Raw genomic sequence first — 22,419 nt, 5'->3', positions numbered from 1 at the left:
TAATGACCAAAGAAACTTTACCATATAGTGAAATCCAAAAGTAAAAACAAAGACACTCTATATTTACACCACTGCTAAACAGTTCATTAAGAAAGAGTGGGGAAATACACCAATTATTTTCAAGTAGGGCCATGCCAGAATTTTAGATGATGTCACTTAATTTTAATTATTTATTTTCCTTGATGGTCAGAAAGACCTCTGTCAATTAGAAATTAAAGGCTAACCTAAGCATTATTAATTTACCTTTCATAATGTTGACTAAGATTAAATTTGAAATAGTTTAATCCAGAGTATAGAACTAACATTCCACACTCCCTATTTAATTCTACAGTTTTGCCACAGAACAGAAACGGAATTCCACAATTTAATATAAATTTAGTCTATAAATAAAGTCTATAAATTTAGAAGTCAAACCTGAATTAAATCTGCTGTCTGGTGCTCCATTAGAAGAATCATCCTGATGATTGCCAATCTGCACCTTAATATAGCAGTTTTATCACCGATCTTCCATTCAAGAAGATGGAAGTCTTCTTGCTGGTACAAAACATGCAGCTCATCTGGTACAAAAGTGTGACTCCTGTTCCTCTTTTGTAAATACTTTTTCATTTCAATGAGCTCTCTATACCTGCTGTGTGTGGCTGGGCTGAGATCAGAGATAACCTTGCTTCCTCCATATTCTGAAAAACCAGGCTCGCTGTCTCTTATTTGACAGCGTACAACACTAAAAACAGAATGATTTCCCCTCACAATGGATTTTGTGATGGAGACGTTAACATTTTAATAACAAAAACGATCCAGATCATATTGTGACCAAACAATTTTGTCTGGGTCTGACTCCAGAGCTTTATGTGATGCACCTTTCACCACAACAGCATTTGTAGCCTTTCTGTTCTTGGACTACAAACAGTGGGGATTCCCCAGCATTCTTTGCATTAGCCAGCACCTTTATTGTGATATACATTCTATTGGTATCCTGGAGACTGAATATGGTCTTACTTTATCTGGGAAACACACGTCTCAGGCCACACACCTCACTATAGTAAGCAATTAGAATTACTTGCCAATTCTGTCTTGCTGTTGGCTTCATTCATGTGGCCTCTTAACTGTTGGTTGGGCTAGTAACCTCCCTTAGGATCTCTTTCAGTTTAATCCTCTCCTATTTTTGCTGCAGGTATCAGGGCTAAATGGCCCCATACATTTTTCCTTTCTGCTCTTCTTACAACTTGTTCTCTTCCTTGATGCATCTATCGTCCTTCATGTTCCACCTCCCTCCTGTCCTGGATGTCAGCCAGCGTTTTCTCCTTGTGATTGTTGTTACTTTTAGTGTTTCTCTATGCTAGCTTCCATGGTCTTTCACATCAATTTCCATTTAAGCTCCTCCACTCTTTCTTTCCGAGAAGAAACTATTTAATGTATTGGATGTCGGACTCCATGTTTCTAAAACTAAACTAGCTTTTTACTAAGAGAACTATTTACCAAGGCACTGTAACTGAAGCTATCCTTATGCACATAGACTGACTTCTTGGTGCTCTTCAAAACTCTTCCCTCTTGCAACTTGTCCTCCCTTTAAGTTCCATGAAGGTTGTTAAAGCCTTTGTGATCTTCATCCCCCCACTGAGATAGACGGAATAAATGTCAGAGGTCGAATTAGAATTCCAGAGCTCTTGGCTTTCAATCTAACAGTGAACTAGACATCACAATTAGTGTTTGCTTATACAGCTTACTGTGTTTTTGTACTGCCACTGAGTTTCTGCTTTTTAAACTCCAGTTCAGGAATAAATTGAAGAATGTGTCCCATAAGGGACAGACATCATAATGCTTCCTATGAAAACAGAAAAATCAACTTAATTGAGTGATACATTCTTTCCATTCCTATTTTACATGTTAAGGAAAATGTTAAGGGTTATAATATATGCATAATTTTGTGCGTGTGGTATTGCACTGTATGGATACTATGTGGAAATTAGGTAGTGCAAACTGTGGTTATTAAGTTCTGTTCCAGTACTGAGAGGTTTGGTTATTTACTCTAAGAATATAGGATAGGATGCACTTCCTGAGTACAGTTAGGTTTAAGGATTTTACTTTTCTGGAGTTATTCCCAAATAGCACAATCTCAGTTTGGTGTCACATATCCAGACAAGATGGTTATGTTTCAGTTAGAGCAGTTAGTGTTTCATATCATTAATGCACAGTCCAGTTATTAACAGTAGGTACTCAGGCTCTCATAGGTTCTGGAACTAGGAGTGCAGGGGGTGTAGCAGCACCCCATGGTTTGAAGTAATTTCCATCATGTACATGGTTTATAGTTTGGTTCAGTGGCTCTCAGCACCCCCACTATACAAATTGTTCCAGCACCCCTGCAGGCTCTTGAGTATTCTTACTTTTAAAAGATTGACTCTTTAGACATCTCTATTCACAACCCCGTAACTGAAGTTCAGAATACTACCATCATTTCATTTTTAAACTCTTATTACAGGAGTTTATAACATAGCTGTAAAAACTCCATTTTATTTAAAAATGTTCATGCAAATAAATGCATGTGGTGATGGAGGCATTTTACAGCCATTTTCAAATCAGCTTGAGCTTTACAATAATTTTTAAATGTCAGTGGTATTAAAACCATTATTTTATTTTTCTGGCTGCATTTTAAATGGTCAGTTAACTCATAAGATGTTCTATAAATATAACCTGTCTCACAATTCAGGGCAACTGCTCCTGTATTCCCCTCAGGCTTATTTCCAACAAAGGCACCCTTCCTCAGGCTTCCAGCTCCCTTGCTGTTGTCTCCCTTGGGTGAGGGCCCACAGAGATATAACACAGCCCTTCCTGTGCAAGCCAACTTTATTCTTAAGGTAAAAAGTATTATAGAGAAAATGTATTAAAAACAATAAAAGAACCTACACACATGCTAATAAACTTACCAGAGTTAACCCTAACCCTAACATGGATTCTGGCAGGAACAGTCCTTCAAACCCTCACCCAAGGTTTATTCCTCGTGATTACCAGTTTATCATAGCTTTAGCTCAGAACAAGTACACAGACCCTCCAATCCTACCCTAAGGATTGGGGCCCTCCATGGACCAGGGATCCTGTCCATTTTGCTGAATCAGGAAGAAGGCCCTGACCCAGTTTAAAACCAAGTTATTTATACAAAACCCCTTCCTTTGACTGCTGGTCCATGGAGAATCTAGTTTGAGCTAGTATGTTTGGACTTTTCTGGGGGAGGGGTTTCTCTGGAGCTATTACAATCTGAGTGAATTTGCCTACTCACTCACTGCAGTTCTCCTATTTACCGTTCCCATGGAAATACATACAATTTCACAACAACACATATGCAATTTTATTTTTAATACACTTGACCCCATAGGTATTAATCTAATTCAAAAACATTTAATTTAAGTCAAGTTCATTCAGGATATTGCAGGAAATTGTCAGTCTTTCACAACGTGCACTTAATATTATAATGGAAAGGATTTTAGGATCATAATTCTTGGTTAGAAAGATTTCACAAATTCTTTTTGAATACTCAATTCTGTCAAAGGATAATATAAATTAGTTTTCCCCATATCTATGTACTGAAAAAAATCTGACCTCCAATGGCAATAGAACTAAATTGCTATAATGCTATTATGGTTTAGTTTAAATATTGTTAATCCATTTCTGTTTCATACATTTTAATATGTTAGAGTACTTTAATAAATGTACCATATTTAGTAAACTGGCCAGCAATGAATAGCTATGTCTAATTTAATCGCTGATGTCCCTGATTTGAAATTGTCAGTGTTAAACCAAGGATGAAACCGATTCAATGTTTTTAAAAAAGAATTATTATTTTTTATATTTGTACAAATCAAAACTATATTAGATTAACATATATACATATATCAATAAAGAAAATAAAGCCCAACTAAAGCCTCATTTGCTTTTCTCCTCACCACTAAGGCATGCATTTAGACAGAATGTAGGCATTAATTTTTCAATAGCTTGGCTTTAGTTGGTATATCTTAGCTTCAGTTGTGGTGGCTGTTTTTAAATAGTTGATAAATTTTGTGATTATTTTTATTTGTTTCATGAATGTGTATCTGATGGCAAGGAACAGAGCAACCATGTTCCAAGTAATCTTGCTCCTACCTTATCTTCAATATATCTCATCCTGACCTGAAATGCAGTTAAGGTCCTGAGTTTTTCCTCCTGTTTAGAGAGACCCAATAAGGCTAAATAGTGTAGTAGTTCTGTGAAGTGGTGCTGTATTAATTTAGATGGAATAAAGGGACCCAAAGAGTCAAAGGTATTAACAAGACCCTGTCTCTGTCCAACATTAAATAATTTTTAACAAGATTTGTTAAAATCTTAAAATACAGGGTTTGTATACAAAGACCAAACATACCATTAAAAATCCTTTTAACCCTTCATTAAAGATATAGAAAAGAAGGAAAAACAGTTAGAGCATTTGAAATGTAAAGTATTAAATAAGGCCTTCATTTTAAGAACAGCCCTTTAACCTTTAGCTGGAGAGAGTTTTTAAAAGGAAAAAAACCCTCAATTTGACAATGTCTTAGATCACTATGTAGGGTTACCATTCGTCCGGATTTACCCGGACATGTCCTCCTTTTTGTTCTAAAAATAGCGTCCGGGGGGAATTTGTAAAGCACTCAAAATGTCCGGGATTTCCCCCCTCCCCCGGCAGAGCAGAGCGAGCAGCTGGGAGGGCTGCAGGAAAGTCCCGGGCTGGACTCTGGAGCAGCTGTAGAGGAGCCGGATCCGCCCTGCATTCTGAGCCGGCAGCTCTCCCCTGCAGCCCGGTCCAGCAGCACTGTGTAGGGCCAGGGACCGGGTTTTGTTGTGCTGGGGAGCGCAGCCACGTGTCCGGCTGGGCTCGCACAGAGCCCAACACCCTGTTCTGAGCAGCAGGGTAAGGGGGCCAGGGGGCAGGAGAAGGGGCAGGGAGGTTCTGGAGGGGGCAGTCAAGAAACGGGGGGGGGGGGGGCTTTTTGGGGGGAGTGGAGAAAGTTTTGGGCAGTCAGGGTACGGGTAGGGGGTAGGGTCCTGGGGGGCAGTTGGGGGGGGGGTCTTAGGAGGGGGCAGTTAGGGGACAAGGAACAGGGAGTCTTAGGTAGGGGGTGGGGTTCTGGAGGGCAGTTAGGAGCAGGGGTCCCAGGAGGGGGCAGTCAGGGGACAAGGAGCGGGGGGGTGGGGGGGTGGGAGTTCTGGGGGGGAGCTGTCAGGGGGCAGGGCGGGGCTCCTCCCGTCCTCTTTTTTGCTTGCTGAAATATGGTAACCCTATAGATCAGGGGTCAGCAACGTTTGGCACGCGGCTCGCCAGGGTAAGCACCCTAGCGGGCCGGGCCAGTTTATTTACCTACTGACGCGGCAGGTTTGGCCGATTGCGGACCCCACTGGCCGCGGTTCGCCGTCCCAGGCCAATGGGAGCGGCAGGAAGCCACGGGCAGCACATCCCTCGCCCGCGCCGCTTCCCGCCGCCCCCATTGGCCCAGGATGGCGAACCGCGGCCAGTGGGGGCCGCGATCGGCCGAACCTGCCGCGTCAGCAGGTAAATAAACTGGCCCGGCCTGCTAGGGTGCTTACCCTGGTGAGCCGCGTGCCAAACGTTGCTGACCCCTGTCTTAGATGGTATTAAAGATGGTAATACATGTCCTTTTTGGGGGGTAGGAAGTAAGTTAGTTGAGATAGGCTGGAGCTGCTGTAGTTGCTGCTGCTGTTAAAGTCTGATTCCATTTCCTAAAAGACAAAACAAGATGAACACATGCAAGAGGGGAGAGAACAGAACAGCAAAGATAGAAAATGCAGCTTCTGTCTCTGATATTGACTTTCACTTGCAATATGACTGCTAGAAAAACACAGGCACAACACACAGTCTTATCAGCTACTGTGAAACCTGGCAAATTTATACCAGCATCGGGCTGTTACAAGCCATTTCTTTTAGCTGCATTTCTGGTCACAGGCTTACAGTAGTATTGAAGAATATACAGTCTTGGCTGCCTCAGGCAGACTTTTATTAAAAAGAAGGCAAAAGGAGAGAGATTGGAAAGAAAAAAAAAAGATGGGGAAGGAAAAGGAAATGGTGGGGGCGAGGGAGGGAAGAGAGAGAGAGAGCCAAAGTCTCACATCCCAGGTGGTGTGTAGGATTCTGATGAAGCTGGTAGAGGTGTCGATGTCACCTGGGTCTCTCTCTCTGGCCCAGTCTGGTCAGGACATCTCCCAGGATCAGGATGAGAAAGGCCTGGGGTCCCAGGAGATGGAGGGTCTGGAAGCCATGATGATGAAGCTTGCTCTAGTACAGAGATTCTCAACCTTTTTCTTTATGAGACACTCATAATCTTCCTTCTTTATGAGACATGCCTTCCCCCCTTCCCCCGCCCCAACAAGCTATAAAAACTCCCCGGCCCACCTGTGCCACAATAACTGATTTTCTGCATATAAAATCTGGGGGTAGCAAGCAGGGCAGTTGCCTGGGGCTTTACGCACAGGGGCCTCTGCAAAGCTACATTGCTCAGGCTTCAGCTTCAGCCCTGGGTGGCAGGGCTCAGGGCCTGGGGCTTCAGACCCATGCAGTGGGGCTTTGGCTTTCTTTCCTGGGTCCCAGTGAGTCTAACGCTGGCTCTGCTTAGCAGACCCCTTGAAATCTGGTTGTGGGCCCCAGATCTCGAGTTGAGAACCACTGCTCTAGTAGACAGTTTTTCTCCCTAAGTCTTTCTTTAAGGAATCCAAAAGGGAGTAGTGGGTGAGCCCATTCCCTCATGATTTTGTCTACCATGGCCTGGATTCTGACACACCAATTTTCGCTCATTGATTTTCGGTCTCAGTGTTCTTGTTTACAGGCATGATCTTAATATAGTCCTTGAATTATACCAGTAGGCCTCATAACTCAGTACTGCTCATATCAATAAAAACATTTATTTGTTTACATTTGAAAGCCTTCTCTTATGTATACTATCTGCTTATTTTTATAATAGCTTAAAGTGAGCAATAATCTATGTCTGCCTCAGGCTAATGTCTTGCCATTCCTTTATGAGCAGTGCAGCCCCAGTAGTGGTAGCAGTTGTGGAAGCACAAATGTAAATAGAGCACTGGTGCTTTTGCTATTATGTTATCTCACCCCACTCAGAGCAGGCAGTAGTAAAGCTGGGGGAGATTTCCCCAAACAAGCTAATATAAACAAGGATATAAAGGCTGGAATATGCTTATCCTCTTCTTCAACGGAACTTCCTTTTTCTCTCAACCTCATCTGTTCTTCCTCTTCCCAGTTCTCAGCTGAAAAAATAATCTGAAATCCTTAAAAAATCCCATTACTGTAGTAAAGACCATACGCTGTCCCTGTGAACCAAGAACTCGGCTTGAACCAGTTCTAATAAAATATTTATATAGGTCTTGATAGAGAACAGCATTTCAGCATATGCTTTAAACTCTTTCACTTCAAGTTTAAGTGCTGCCATGAGTTGGGATACTTTTCTGAATCAGGGCCAAATATGCATCTGGATCTAATAAGCCATATTTCTAAAATGGAAAATGAAGATTTTACTATTTGGTTGATATGAATTTAATAGTAAAGGAACATAATTTATAAAATAACCCCAGCATTTTTATAGATGGAGGCTGGAATAATCAGGTCATTGCTGTTATTAAAATCTGTTCTTAGGGAAAGCCTGACACCTCTCAAGAAATGGGAAGATAATGAATGGGGGGAGAGAATGAACAAAAATAAATAAATAAATCTGTTTGGAAAGGGTTTAAAAGTTTGGCAGCAATAATATCTAAAGTAACACCTGCCAAGGAAAGTGCTGCTTGAAAGAGCTGACTTAGTAACAGAGAGGGGGAGAGAGAGACAGAGGTGGTGTGATGGTTGTGACATGCTGTTTTGCCATGAAGGACGAGTACAGCAGCTGAGGCAGCAGGTGGCAGCAGCTTCCCCTCAAAACAAAGTGGAAATTGAAGCAAGCCAAATTAGCAGCAGCTAGCTGTATGGCAGCATTCTCCACTGTAATGCCATTTTGTCTGTTCTGTAAAACTTCTGTAAAAGAAGTTCTCAGTTGGTATACAGCTTCCATCTGGTATGTGAACAGATTGCATCTTAGAAAAAGGATGTTCTTGCTTCTCCGTTTCCCCAGAGTGTGAATCAACATATATGGGGCGTCTAAATTCGTTTCACAGGATGGAATTTCGTGTATCAAACTCTGGATCTGATTTAACAAAGATTGTTGCAAACTTTCGTTTCTGGGCCTTAATCTAAATTGCATTCTGCCGTCATTCCCTGAGTATATTTTAAAATGGAGATTGACAGCAGTTTAGACTGTCAAGACTCTCTCTATAATAAGATGATAAAATTATGCACAATTTCAAAAATACATAAATCAAAGTGGTAACTGCAGCCCAGTGACAATAGTAAGACATGAATTCATGTAGTGGAAACTGTTGTTTGACTGTTGATTATTTCAGTACATACACTTTGGGTTTGCCTCCACAGGGACTTATTCGTATGGTGAATTTAAGCTGCTATAGTTCTATTGGTGTAACTCCCTGTGCAGACCCTTCTATCAGAATAAAAGAGTGCATTTTTGTTTTGTTTTGTTTAGCTTATGTTGCTTTGGAAGCAGTTCAAGCTAAACTGAAAAAAGGTACTCTTATTCCTGAAGCTTACAAGAAGTGGAAGATTGGACAAATGACCAGGGAGGAGTATAAAAATATCACTCAGGCATGCAGAAGTGAAATCAGGAAGGCCAAATCACACCTGGAGTTGCAGCTAGCAAGAGATGCTAAGAGTAACAAGAAGGGTTTCTTCAGGTATGTTAGCAACAAGAAGAAAGTCAAGGAAAGTGTGGACCCTTTACTGAATGAGGGAGGCAACCTAGTGACCGAGGATGTGGAAAAAGCTCATGTACTCAATGTTTTTTTGCCTCTGTCTTCACGAACAAGGTCAGCTCCCAGACTACTGCACTGGGCAGCACAGCCTGGGGAGGAGGTGACCAGCCCTCTGTGGAGAAAGAAGTGGTTCAGGACTATTTAGAAAAGCTGGATGAGCACAAGTCAATGGGGCCGGATGCGCTGCATCCGAGGGTGCTAAAGGAATTGGCGGATGTGATTGCGGAGCCATTGGCCATCATCTTTGAAAACTCATGGCGATGGGGGGAGGTCCCGTATGACTGGAAAAAGGCTAATGTAGTGCCCATCTTTAAAAAAGGGAAGAAGGAGGATCCGGGGAACTACAGGCCCGTCAGCCTCACCTTAGTCCATGGAAAAATCATGGAGCGGGTCCTCAAGGAATCAATTATGAAACACTTAGAGGAGAGGAAAGTGATCAGGAACAGTCAGCATGGATTCACCAAGGGGAAGTCGTGCCTGACTAACCTAATTGCCTTCTATGATGAGATAACTGGCTCTGTGGATGAGGGGAAAGCAGTGGATGTGTTATTCCTTGACTTTAGCAAAGCTTTTGATATGATCTCCCACAGTATTCTTGCCGCCATAAAGAAGTATGGGCTGGATGAATGGACTGTAAGGTGGATAGAAAGCTGGCTAGATCATCGGGCTCAACAGGTAGTGATCAATGGCTCCATGGCTAGTTGGCAGCTGGTTTTAAGTGGAGTGCCCCAAGGGTCGGTCCTGGGGCCTGTTTTGTTTAATATCTTTATTAATTATCTGGAGGATGGTGTGGACTGCACTCTCGGCAAGTTTGCAGATGACACTAAACTGGGAGGCGTGGTAGATACGCTGGAGGGTAGGGATCAGATACAGAGGGACCTAGACAAATTAGAGGATTGGGCCAAAAAAAACCTGATGAGGTTCAACAAGGACAAGTGCAGAGTCCTGCACTTAGGACGGAAGAATCCTATGCACTGCTACAGACTAGGGACCGAATGGCTAGGTAGCAGTTCTGCAGAAAAGGACCTAGGGGTCACAGTGGACAAGAAGCTGGATATGAGTCAACAGTGTACTTTTGTTGCCAAGAAGGCTAACGGCATTTTGGGCTGTATCAGTAGGGGCATTGCCAGCTGATCGAGGAACGTGATCATTCCCCTTTATTCAACATTGGTGAGGCCTCAGCTGGAGTACTGTGTCTAGTTTTGGGCCCCACACTACAAGAAGCATGTGGAAATATTGGAAAGAGTCCAGCGGAGGGCAACAAAAATGATTAGGGGTCTGGAGCACATGACTTATGAGGAGAGGCTGAGGGAACTGGGATTGTTTAGTCTGCAGAAGAGGAGAATGAGGGGGGATTTGATAGCTGCTTTCAACTACCTGAGGGGGGGGTTCAAAAGAGGATGGAGCTCGGCTGTTCTCAGTGGTGGCAGATGACAGAACAAGGAGCAATGGTCTCAAGTTGCAGTGGGGGAGGTCTAGGTTGGATATTAGGAAGCACTATTTCACTAGGAGGGTGGTGAAGCACTGGAATGCTTTACCTAGGGAGGTGGTGGAATCTCCTTCCTTGGAGGTTTTTAAGGCCTGGTTTGACAAAGCCTGGCTGGGATGATTTAGTTGGGGATTGATCCTGCTTTGAGCAGGGGGTTGGACTAGATGACCTCCTGAGGTCCCTTCCAACCCTGATATTCTATGATTCTATGAACTATGCAAGTATATCTGGAAAAATCTCATGTATTGACAAGCCCCTAAAATGAAATGTATTTCCTCTGTATAAAACCTGAGTAAATTCAGGGGATAAGGGGTGGTGTATAACGGGGGGGGGGGGGGGGGGAATCCACCAAAATCTACCAAAATCTACCAACCTATGACCAGGGCTACAGCAGTTCTCCTTTGTCCCAGCTCGCTGCTGCTTTGGCATACAGTCACTGCAGTTCTTCCACACAACTTGTGGGGGGTTGATAGAGTCATTGCAGCCACATAATACAGAATCCCTTGGCTCCTTCCTTATCCTACCCTAAACTCCTCCATATGCAGGACTGTTCTAGTTGTACTTCCTTAAATTTGTTTCTTACCACAGGGCTCCGGGGATGTGCAAGACCCTCCCTACCAGAGGGAATATCATTCCCTGAAGAACAGACCTATTTGGGACAGTGGGGTTGCACAGATGTGAATGAGGGCAGAATTTTGTCACACTTGGACTAAAGCCCTAGGAACAAATGTGGAGCGCCCATTGAAATCCTCAGGATCGACATGTGCAGATCCAGAGGAAAAATCTGTCCCTTAATATTCAGAATAGAGATCTACAGTGTTATTTGGCTAACCTGACCCCACATGGGGTCAGCACCATGGCCTTCACTGTCCTGATTGCCATTTCCAGAGTGTTTAGATGTGGTAATCTTTTTTTTTTTTTTTTTTTAAGTTACAATACCAGAACTATTCATTAAAAGTGCTGACACATTCCCATAAGAAGCACTCCCAGAAATGATATTTTTATAAATACAAGGGGAAAAAAGGATATCTCTGAATGACAAGCATTTTATTACCAAAGCATCATGATCTAATGTGCAGAGGAGTTCTTTTCAGAAGGGTCTGCCTAGCCTTACTGTGTTATGTGTAGTACAGTATTTTAAAATAATTCTAATCATCGATCACCTATAGGGGACATTCGATTAAAACAAATTTCTGTTTTAGACCCAAAACAGAGAATGCCTGGATATTTGCAAAGTCTAATGCAATACAAGCCATTGGGGTGATGTCATTTGGTAAGTGTGTGTGTGTCTGAACATCTCTTCTCAATCTGCAGTCAGCCGTAATGGTTGAAAGAATTTTACTTTACGTCTGGACCTGCATGGCATATGGATTTTCCTTTTAAGTTTTTACCTTAGTGTTAAGCTGGTTTAGGCAAAATTAGAGCTAGCCCTAATCTTTTCCCATTAGCCAGAATTAAACCTTTATTCAGGTTTGGATAAGTCTCCTCTCATATGCATAGTCCCCACTCTAACTTCTACTCTCACTGTTCTGATATCCCCCTGTAGGCTCTAGTGTGCTGGTACTCGGAGGTCTTCCGATTGCTTGTTACTGCACAACATGCCTGTTGTCCCAGAGTGGGAAATGTCACATCCTCTGGAGTTTGTCATCTGTACATTCTGGGGCATAGTTAACAGAGAAGCCCCAGACTAGATCATGGTATAAAACCTGAGGGGCGCACCAGAAGGAGGCACTGGAGATTGAAGTGGAATTGTGAGCAGGAAGCTGTGTCTGGGGTTGGTAGGGGAGAACCAGGTGGCATTGTTGGGGATGAGAAATCAGAATCACATGGGCTGAATGGAAGGTGGAGACCCATGTAGAATGAGATAAATATCCAAAATGTGAAGCTGTTTGATGTTTGCTATGTACTGCACCCTTCATTTGTATTTGTAATAATGAATTGATTTAAACTGTGCTATATTTCCACTGCCCTGGAGTACACTAGCTTAGCTTGGTACAAAATTTTTATTTTTAATGAAATGTTGTTTTTTAATTGCCATGTGTGTTTCAGCATTCGTTTGCCATCATAACAGCTTTTTAATCTATGGCTCTTTGGAAGAACCCACTCTGAGTAACTGGTCTCGCATCACTCATGTGTCTGTCTCACTCGCTCTGTTTGTCAGTGTGGTGTTTGCTGTATGTGGATATGTGACATTTACTGGCTACACAGAAGGTAAGATACTCTACACATCTATTTTAAGGCTTATCTTGGCCTTCTGACACTTTCCACCCTTTTTGTTTGAGTTCAGTTAACTCCCTGCAGGGTATAGAGAGGAGGAAATGCCAAGCTGATCATTGTCTTTTTATTTATACTTGAAAAGGAATGTCTGAGATTTACCCTTCTTACCTAGTAGTCCAAAAATATAGGAGTGGGGTGAGAAGCCAGCCCAGGGTCTATGCTGTGGAAGATGCTGTAGGAGCAGAGCCCTGCTGGTGGAAAGCCCACACCAAGGAGATACATTAGCACAAAACTGCTTCCCTCTGTTGGAAGGATTGCATGGGTTTAGCAAAGCACAAAAATAAACAGCACTGCCCAGGGGTAGAGTAGGGCCAGAGTGGATGGGGAAATATGATGAGTACATATAAAAGCTTAAATAGTTCCCACACATCCCCTCAACACACTGTGCTGGCAGTGCTCTTATAGTGGCTAACTTAGAGCTGTTTCCCATGTGCCCAGCAGAATCTTATCAGAGTGGAGCAATGATACTTCCATTACCTGCACTCCTTCAGGATGAAATTACCCTGGAGTGCAGGTGGCTAGGCTGCCACTCACTGGTATGACTGACACACACAAATCTCTGTAGAAGAATCGAGCAGCTGATGGGGGAAAACCTCATTCCCTGTTGCTGAGGGGGAAAAGAGACATTCTGAGAGCATAGGTTGGGGCGGGGGGGAGTCAGCTTCCCTTCTAGCAGTGAGGGGAGAGTGAGGTTGATGTGTGTGGGGAGCAACTTTCTGTCTAGTATTCCTAAAAACATACAGCCTTTTGCCTTGAGGATCCTCTATCTAAACAGAGTTACATTTTTCATATGCACAACTCAGGTATGCACTTTCTTTGAAACTGCAGCCTAGATTATTAATGTCAGAAATGTACCATAGGGTTCTCACTGTCTTTGTAACAGATTTTGCTCTCTTTCTGTCTCTGGGAATGAGCGGGAAGAGGGAGGTAAGCGTTAAGGGAGGAAGAAATGATGTTAAATACATCATTGTTTCTCAAGTCAGTCAAACAATTTTAGAGACATTTCTTCAGTTGTTTCATAATTCTTTTACAGTCCAGTTTAAAGCTGTAAGAGGTTTATTGCCTTGTCTTTTTGTGGCAGACAGCAGCATTTAGCTGTGCTTGGAGTAGGGGATTTTCACTCCCTTCCCTCCTCCTCCCGTCCCCATTTATTTATCCAGGAAAGCAACCTACCCTAGTCATTGCTTATACCTATCTTTCTAGCTGGACTGGCTGAGTACAGAATGACTAAAAAATATATTTCAGGACTGGGAAAATCATACCTTCCTAATTTTTTTGAGTATATATATACTAGACACTATATTAAATGACCTGGTAGGCCATCTAGGTATAGTCTTCAGATTTGTTCATGTTCCATGGTAAGTTAGTCATTCAGCCTGAACTAGATCCCCTGGTCACCTTTCCCCAGAGATCCTTTGCTATAATCACTAGGTGAGGTGTTTACTTGAATTGTATAGCAGTATAATAGTAAACTGATGCAAAAGGAATTACCAGTTAATAATCCATATGTTTACATAGGGTTTTCAAGGTTTGAAATCCCCCAGTATAGTGTTGCAGCTGTGATTAGATCCTGTAATATGATACACAGGAAATTCAGGTCTCTAGCTGTACCCATCTAGTCTTCCTTATGTGATTGTTCTTGTCCTAAGAATAACAAAAAGGAAATCTGTTTGTTTTAACCAAATGTTTTTCTTTCTAAAACTGTGTCACATACCGATTAAAAAAACAAACACCAGAAGCACCATTACAAAGTAATCTCAAAAAGAAAGCTGCAAAAAATAGGATGACAATAGGCTTACCCCTGTAATATGTGTATGATAGATAGATAGATAAGTAAATACTCAAGTGGAAATGATCTTGAGAACACAAGAAATAATAGAAAATGCTGTTACTATTGGGGTGGTGAAAGTTAATTTTGAATGTAAATTTGTGATTATTTAATCATCATTTTCTGATTTATGTCTCCAAAAGTGGGTCAGAAAATCTCAAGTTTTTGTATACAGTTATTCTGGTGACTTATCTCTCTATTTGCATAAATGTAAATGTCAGCTAATAATTAGCCAGAGTTGTCATTAAGTTGCAAAAATATCATTTTTCCCTGTTCTCTAGGAGATATATTTGAAAACTATTGCAGAGACGATGATCTTGCTACATTTGGAAGGTTTTGCTATGGAGTCACTATAATCCTGACTTTCCCCATTGAATGTTTTGTGACTAGAGAAGTGAGACATTTATCTCTTTTTCCATGATATTTTTAATCATATGCTTAATCTGTAAAATATATGGTGAGATCTGTCCTAATTGCAATTACTAACTAATCTTATGTAAATATCAATACCTAATGGTCTGGTGCATGCTAGCTATAGCAGTTAGTGGGCTTTTTCTTGTGATTTCATAAACTTAATATTGTTTTCTTGAATACTGTTGCTTAAATTCTCAGTGTGGTGTAATGGAACTGGCACATAGTGAACTCCAGTATGGTGACTCACACAGTATAGTATGCAGGAGGTGGTTGTAACTGATTGGAGCAGGGGATTTATAGTGAAGGAAAGTCCTGGAATGTTTCACTGTACTGTAATCGATTAATGGGAAATCTGTAGGAAATCTTTTCTTTTAATAAATGACTTCATGGTAAGAAGGTTTCACTGTGTTTATCGGGTGAATGAGAAGAATGCCACTATGTCCTGAAAATATAGTAAAATTAAATGTTGGGGGGTTTTACATAATTTTAATATGAAGTAATTTCTGGAAAAGGAGGGATGCCTCTTACTGAAGTCAAGAATTTGAGATGGTTGAGAGCCATAACATTCTCAGCCGCTCCTTTCAGTTGCATTATAAATCATAGCATATAGAATTTAAAACATGCAGCCTGTTAAAATAAATAATTGGCCAAAGTAAAGTTACAAACTGTGTTTTCATTTCAGGTAATTGCCAATGTGTTTTTCAGTGGGACCCTTACCACCATTCTCCATGTTGCTGTGACAGTAATTGTTGTTGCTGTAGCCACAAGCATCTCTTTAGTGTATGATTGCCTTGGAATAGTTTTAGAGCTGAACGTAAGTGTATCTAATGCTCCATTATTTACTAATCACTCTTTAATATAAATGGAATTCTGAAAAACTACAGTATTCTTTTAAATGTAACATAGTATAGTGTTAACAGTGTTAACAGTGGAATAGACTTATCAAAGGATGTGGCTGATGGCTATGGACCATGACTATCAGTAGTTAAGTACAGTTAGATAAGACAGTGGAGTATAATGGGACCTGTTAAAATCTTGACACTTGTTAGGAAATAATTAGAGTTACTGCAGTATTACAGGTATCTCATATTGAGTCACTACATCCTCTAGCCATGGCCCTTCCCCAGGTAGTGCTGCTGACTTTTGAGCCTAGATTCCTGTTAAGCTCATGGCAGAAGGGCGGTTGCAACCAATTTCTTCCACTGCTATTGGACTTTCCTTTGCACTTGAGCCACCAACAATGTCTTCACTATGGGAAGGTCAGAGTGGGGGATCCAAAAATGACCTCATAGGAGGGAAAATATATCTCTTGCAAAGTGTCATCCCTAAGACTCTGATACTGCCTCAACTTGAAGGCAGATGCTCCAAAACCATGGGTTCAGTTTAAAGACAGATACTAAGGTTTTTCTTGTCTTTAATACTTACACAACACAAAGTGTTAAAGAATGTGTAACGGAGTAGCTGGCCCATTGAGTGAAACTGGCCTCAGCACTCCTGTTCCAGGCCAAGTGTTCCCAGATGGGCCAATTAAGACAGCAGGGCAACATTTGGGGAGCAATAAGAGGCCTGGTGAGATCTAGTGAGAATCAGAGCAGACTGAGTGAGGTAGGAGAAGAGAACTGCCAAAGAAAGAAGGTACTTCCTGGGAGAAGGCTAAAGGTAGGAGAGCAGCAAGAGGGATTTGCTGGCTGGTGTCTCTAAGCCAAAGAGCTAGGGCCAGATGGCTGAAAGCAGGAGGAGGAGGAGCAGCAGCAGCAGCAGAGGGAGTTGCCTGATGACCCTAAACCAGAGCCAAGGGCCAGAGAAGGCTGAAAGAAGGGAGAGCAGTGGAGGGGCTTACCCGCTGGCATCTCCTTGCTGGAGAGCTGGACCAGAGGAACAGTAAAAGGAGAATACTCCCGGCAGAGAGGCTGTGGGAGTCCCCACTGGAAGGAACAGGGTTGCACACAGAAGGAAGGGGAGTATTATTTACACTGGGGTGATATGGACTATGTTTTGGGATATATTATGGAGTACTTACACCATGTTTGTAAATAAATTGTTTGGGACTAGAAGATAAGCTTGCATGGAGTTACTGGGGACTCAAAAGGGAAACTGAGGAAATGGGCCACTTGTAGGGCTGTGCTGAGTCCACAAGGCAGTGGCCGGGAGGGGCCACTTGTTACTGTCTGAAAACTGTTTTTTCTGGTAAATACATTTGCACCTAGTGGAGTCTTGTGAATGTAATTTATGAATGTACATGTGAATGTAATTTGTTAGCCAATCTGAAATAGTAATAATAGAGGAAGCAGACTACATAGCTCATCAAAACATGCCTGTGTTATTAGCCAGTCTAAATTTATGGTAACTCTCTGGTTTTTAACCAGTCCTCTAGCTTCAGTTTCAGTCCAGATATTTATAATAAAACATGCCTTATAGCAACTGAGCTCCTTGAGTCTATCTATTTAGCTTAACGAAGAGAAGATTAAGATGTGACTAGATTACAGACTATAAGTACCTGCAAGGGAAAAAATATTTAATAATGAGCTCTTAAATTTAGCAGAGAAAGCTATAACATGATCCAACAGCTGGAAGTTGAGGCTAGACAAAATCAGTCTGGAAATAAGGTGTACATTTTTAACAATGAGAGTAACTAACCTTTGGAACAATTTGCCAAGGGTTGTGATGGAGTCTACATCGCTCACAATTTTAAAATCAAGTGGATGTTTTACTAAAAGATACACATTAGGAATTGTTTTAGGGAAGATCTCCAGCATGTGTTATACTGGACGTCAGACTAGATTATCGCAATGGCCCCTTGTGGCCTTGGAATCTATGAATAATACAGTAGGTATGGGTATGTCACACTTCAGGGTGTAATAGCAGGGGGTTTGAGAGATCCCTGTAATAAGAGCCACTGCTTCTGATACATAAGAGGAACCTAAAAATGGCTCTCTATGTTGCTGTTCATTTCCCTTAGTTGAGAATCCTAGGACCTGATTCTGCAAGCTCTATTGAAATCAGTGAACGAGAAGGAAGTGAGTTGGTCTCACCACAGGTGCAAGGATCTGCCCACAAGTAACAGCTTGAAGGATTAGGGCCTTGGTGAGGAACATGTTCTCCGCATTACAGTTTAATTTCCACCTGAGCAATGAGAAGAGGCTTTATAACAGCCACATTAGCTGCTTGTGCTCACACTGATACTGGAGATCTGATTCTGCTATCCAGATAAACTACCTGACTGGCCTCCTCTCAACTCATTGTTACCTGCATACTTTCTTTCCAATTAATCCTTTCCAAATTATAAATAGCTTAAAATAAACAGAATGCATCTTGGCTTGGTTTAGCCATGCTAGATGTTCCCTTTGGCATTTTCCCCAATACTGCTTGTATGGCATCTGTTGGCAACTTTCTTTCCAGCAGTTCTCTCTATTTTTAAGTTGTGTGTGTGAAATTCATACATGTGTATAATTCACAAACAGAATTTTCTTATATTATAGATTTTCTTTATTGTTACAAAAAGACTTATCTCTTGTATAATTAACCTGATGTAGTACTATTTTATTACACTAAATTAATATATTATTGAGGCCCTTCCAGGGAATGTCAGTTCCACTCTCTTGCCAAACTTAGTAAATGGGTATGATTTTTATGTGTAATTGTCTACGTAAGTGTTTTCTTTTTAAATAATCTTCCATATAAGTAAGCATTCCATAAATATAATAATATTGTCCCTTTTAGCCCAAGCAGTTAACCAATTTTTGAGTCCTTCCCAGGGTTTTTCCATTGGGAGAAGAAGCTGAGGAGATGAGTCTGGTATCTCTTTGATGTAATCATGTTTATTTACAAAAATGTACACAAAGTCCTGTTTCCCTGAACATAGTAGAAACAAACAGGAGGCAGTTTCCTTGTTCAGAAAGCCCAGTCTGCCTTCTCTTTGAGTATTATGCCTAAAAGAATTTCTGTCTCTTGGTTTCCTCCCAAGCACTATGATCACCACTACTTCTTTTAATCCATACACAGATACAGCTGCCAATAAATCAATTCCCTGTGTTTGCAGTCAGACTCTAGGGAAACCCCTTGGGCCACATGGCTTAGCTTCTAGGTCTTGCCATGGTTGACCATGACTTGGGCAGTTGCTTCTGTTGTTTCAGCTATAACTAAGCAAAAGGGCCATTTAATTGCTCCATCATGTAGCCTGAATGAAGGGTGCATAGTACACCCATTGACTTCTACCAGGTCTGTAACTGATGACTGCCGATAACATTTCCCAGCATGACAGTATAAGTAACAAGAAAATACAGATGAATGAAACAAAGACACATTAACGTATGGATTGCTACACCGCCTGCAGTCTCTCTAATCAACAAATTTATGGATATTCTTAACTGAAATTAATGCAGACTACTCATAAAGCGTGTGTTAAGAGGGTGGCAAGTTCCAACATCATGCACAGAAATGCAGAGCTCTCTGATGGCAAATGAAGCATGGCTGCAACAATATTATAGCCTGCACTGGTGCTTACTTAAGAAAATACTTCAGCACATGCTTAACCTCATCCCTACCCAGGACAGCACTTAAGCATGTGCTGGACTTGTAGTTAGTTCCCTTAAAAGTTCAGCACATGTGTAAGTGTTGTCCTGAACAGGGATGCTTTCCTGACTCAGGGTCTATGTTTGGAGGCATTGCTCAACAATATTGTTCTGAGCAGCTGCTAGGAGCAAGTTAAACTGCTGCACTGATGTTTATCATGCACAGGAAGCTTTTCTTTGTTTTACTGAAAGGTAAAAACTTTAAGGAAATCCAAGTAGGTACTTTGTGATAGTGCATGAAAGAAGTGCATGAATAATACTGCCCCTTTACATTTCTTCTAAAATCTTATCAGGAATTGTTCCTAAATATTTCATGTGACAAAATATTTCAAAGCTATTCAAAATGTGGGATTTACTGTACTTCTGGAGCTGAAATTTTTCATGTGATTTTTAGCTTAATAGAAAGCAAGTTCATGCAGGGTAAAATTTCACCCTGTTACGGTAAAATGAATATGTTGTAACTGTTTCCTTCATCCTGAGACATTTCAAATTATAGTGCAGACTCCTTTGCAATCGATTTGGGTTTTGGTGATTGAAACCACCCAGAAGAAAAGCCACTACTCTAGTTTCTTCTCATAGGAAACTTTTTGCACAGATCTAATTACCGGTTAAATATAAACTAATTATAAATGTTTGTTTTGTGCTGGCGTTGTGAATATATGTGCTCATGGGTTTTTTTTGTTTCCTCCTACCAGGGGATTCTCAGTGCTACTCCACTTGTTTTTATCATCCCAACAGCATGTTATCTGAAGCTGTCTGAAGAGCGATGGAACCATTCAGATAACCTCATATCCGGCCTGATTCTTACTATTGGTGTGTTACTGGTGACAGTTGGATTTGTTATGACTATCTTGCATCCCCAAGAATGTAGCCATGGAAAAGAAATGGTCTACTGCTTCCCTAATAATGCCTCTGTTTACAACAGTACACTTCCACCTTTTTAGCCAATTTGCCAGTCCTGAGTCTAAAGGGCCTGTCATCAGTTCATAGTAATTTAAATATGACTGGGACAGAGTTCTCTTATGTTTTCGTACTGACTAAGAATCTTAAACTGTACAACTATATTTGTGTATCGTGTTTTATGCTATTGTCTTTTTCTAGATGAGAATTAAGCTTTGACTTTTAAGATTGCATTGCATCAAACCTGACTCTTCAGTAGAGTCTCACTAAATTGGATGAATAACTCGAAAACCAATTGCTAAGGATGTAATTTAGCAAATTTGCAAATTAGTAATCAAATACAATTAAAAAACATAGATTAGGCATCTCAAAGTGTACTTTCTCTAGTCATTTAACAAATGGAGTTTTAATTACTTTTGATAACTCTTCACAGAATACTAGTAAACATACTCTAGTATATTTTCTAAAAGTCCTGAAACATATTTTCTAAAAGTCCTTATTAAGAGACCTAACCATACCACTCTGCTATTAAATCTTTGCTGAGAAGTGGGGATAGCCCCACTTCTATAGTAGTGTATCTGTAGTGTATCTGGCTTAGAGTGAAAATCACCTTGGTGCAGAGGACCAATACATGCAAGACCTGTGCATTTAAATAGGGTTTAAGTGGGACTTTTGTTGTGCAGAGGACCAACACAGTCTGTGCACAAATGCAGTTTTACTCATTGAATAGTGAATTACAAGATTGTTTGCTGTGTTTTTATTAAAAGGATTTTATATGAATAAAATAGCATTGGTATTTTTAAAAATGACTGACAATATAGTCTGCTTTAAAATCGTTACTATGACAGAATAGTATTAGACAGTAATAGATTGACAGAATAGAAATTGTAGTTTACAGGAATCATAATTTACCTTAAATTCATAAGTGAACTTATTGCTTATGAAACCTGATAGTGATAATGCTGTAGTTTGAGCAGGTGCTGTCTGATCTTCCCCATGGATTTCTGCCAATGAACTAAAATCTCAAATTCCATGTCTCTCTTCAATACATTCCATTTGTTCAGCAGAACTCTACCCCATCTGAAACAAATGGCAGAATCATATAAATGCCCTTTCATTTAGAGGATTTATATCAAGGTCTATAGAAGACTAGTGAACTAGGAATTCACATGTAAATAATGTGAAGGGTGGGCCTGGCTCCCCATTTTATTGCTGAGCGCTTGTTTTGCATCCAGATCAAATGGTTTGATCACCTACTTGGCTGAATCTCTGTTTGCATTATCTTAAGGTCTTTATGCTACCTCAGCCAGAGATGCTTTGATACTGCTCAACATTTTCAAACCTGCATGCATAAGTTAGGTTTCGAAATCCATATCTAGAAAGCTAAACAGGAATGGTCTGATTTTCAGAATTGCTGAGCCCACCTGCAAGTCCCATTGACTTCAAAAGAAAACTTCTGATCAGGATGTAGGACCTGAGGGCATGGCTACACTTGCAAGTTAGAGCGCATTAAAGCAGCCCCGGGTGCCCTAACTCACGACCCGTCCACACTGGCAAGGCACTTAGAGCGCCTGGACTCTGCAGCTGGAGTGCTCCTGGTAATCCACCTCCACGAGAAGCTTAACACTTGGTGTGCCTTGGCTGAAACGCCCGGGCGTCAGTGTGAACGAGGTGTTGCATTACTGCGCTGTGATCGGCCTCCAGAAACGTCCCATAATCCCCTTAAGTCAAGTGGCCACTCTTGTCATTGTTTGGAATTGCTGCAGGAATGCGGATATCCCCTTTCAAACCTCCGTTTCTGAAAGCCAGCATGCTTATCTGCTCTGGGACAAAGCAAACCATTACTGTGGAATGCTGTGTGTGAGAGAGAGAGAGGTGGGGGGAGGGGAGATCTGCTGCTGTCTGAACTTACAAGACAGCATGCTGACATGCTCTCAGCGCCCCAAAAAACCACTCCCTCTCCCCCCACATACACATTCCCTGTTACACTCCACCCTATCCCCCCATTTGAAAAGCACGTTGCTGCCACCTGCATGCTGGGATAGCTACCATAATGCACTGCT

The 22,419-nt window shown here is 41.3% G+C and overlaps 1 protein-coding gene across 2 annotated transcripts in view; it reads left to right on the top strand.

The window, feature by feature from the left end:
• SLC38A11 (solute carrier family 38 member 11) overlaps positions 1-21,132 on the top strand; it is a 44,586-nt gene extending 23,454 nt beyond the window's left edge. Inside the window, exons 8-12 of one of the 2 annotated variants that reach the window (XM_024114810.3) lie at positions 11,569-11,639; positions 12,416-12,577; positions 14,753-14,865; positions 15,568-15,699; positions 20,152-21,132. In XM_024114810.3, coding sequence (XP_023970578.1) covers positions 11,569-11,639; positions 12,416-12,577; positions 14,753-14,865; positions 15,568-15,699; positions 20,152-20,400 — 727 coding nt within the window. In that variant the 3' untranslated portion in view covers positions 20,401-21,132. The remainder of the gene's footprint in view (positions 1-11,568; positions 11,640-12,415; positions 12,578-14,752; positions 14,866-15,567; positions 15,700-20,151) is intronic. The other variant, XM_042860780.2, reaches the window with a different exon arrangement.
• The last annotated feature ends 1,287 nt before the right edge of the window (positions 21,133-22,419 follow it).

The sequence above is a fragment of the Chrysemys picta genome, chromosome 11 (assembly GCF_011386835.1).
Source record: "Chrysemys picta bellii isolate R12L10 chromosome 11, ASM1138683v2, whole genome shotgun sequence".
In the NCBI taxonomy this organism is placed as follows: domain Eukaryota; kingdom Metazoa; phylum Chordata; order Testudines; family Emydidae; genus Chrysemys; species Chrysemys picta.
This window is presented reverse-complemented; position numbering and strand designations above follow the sequence as displayed.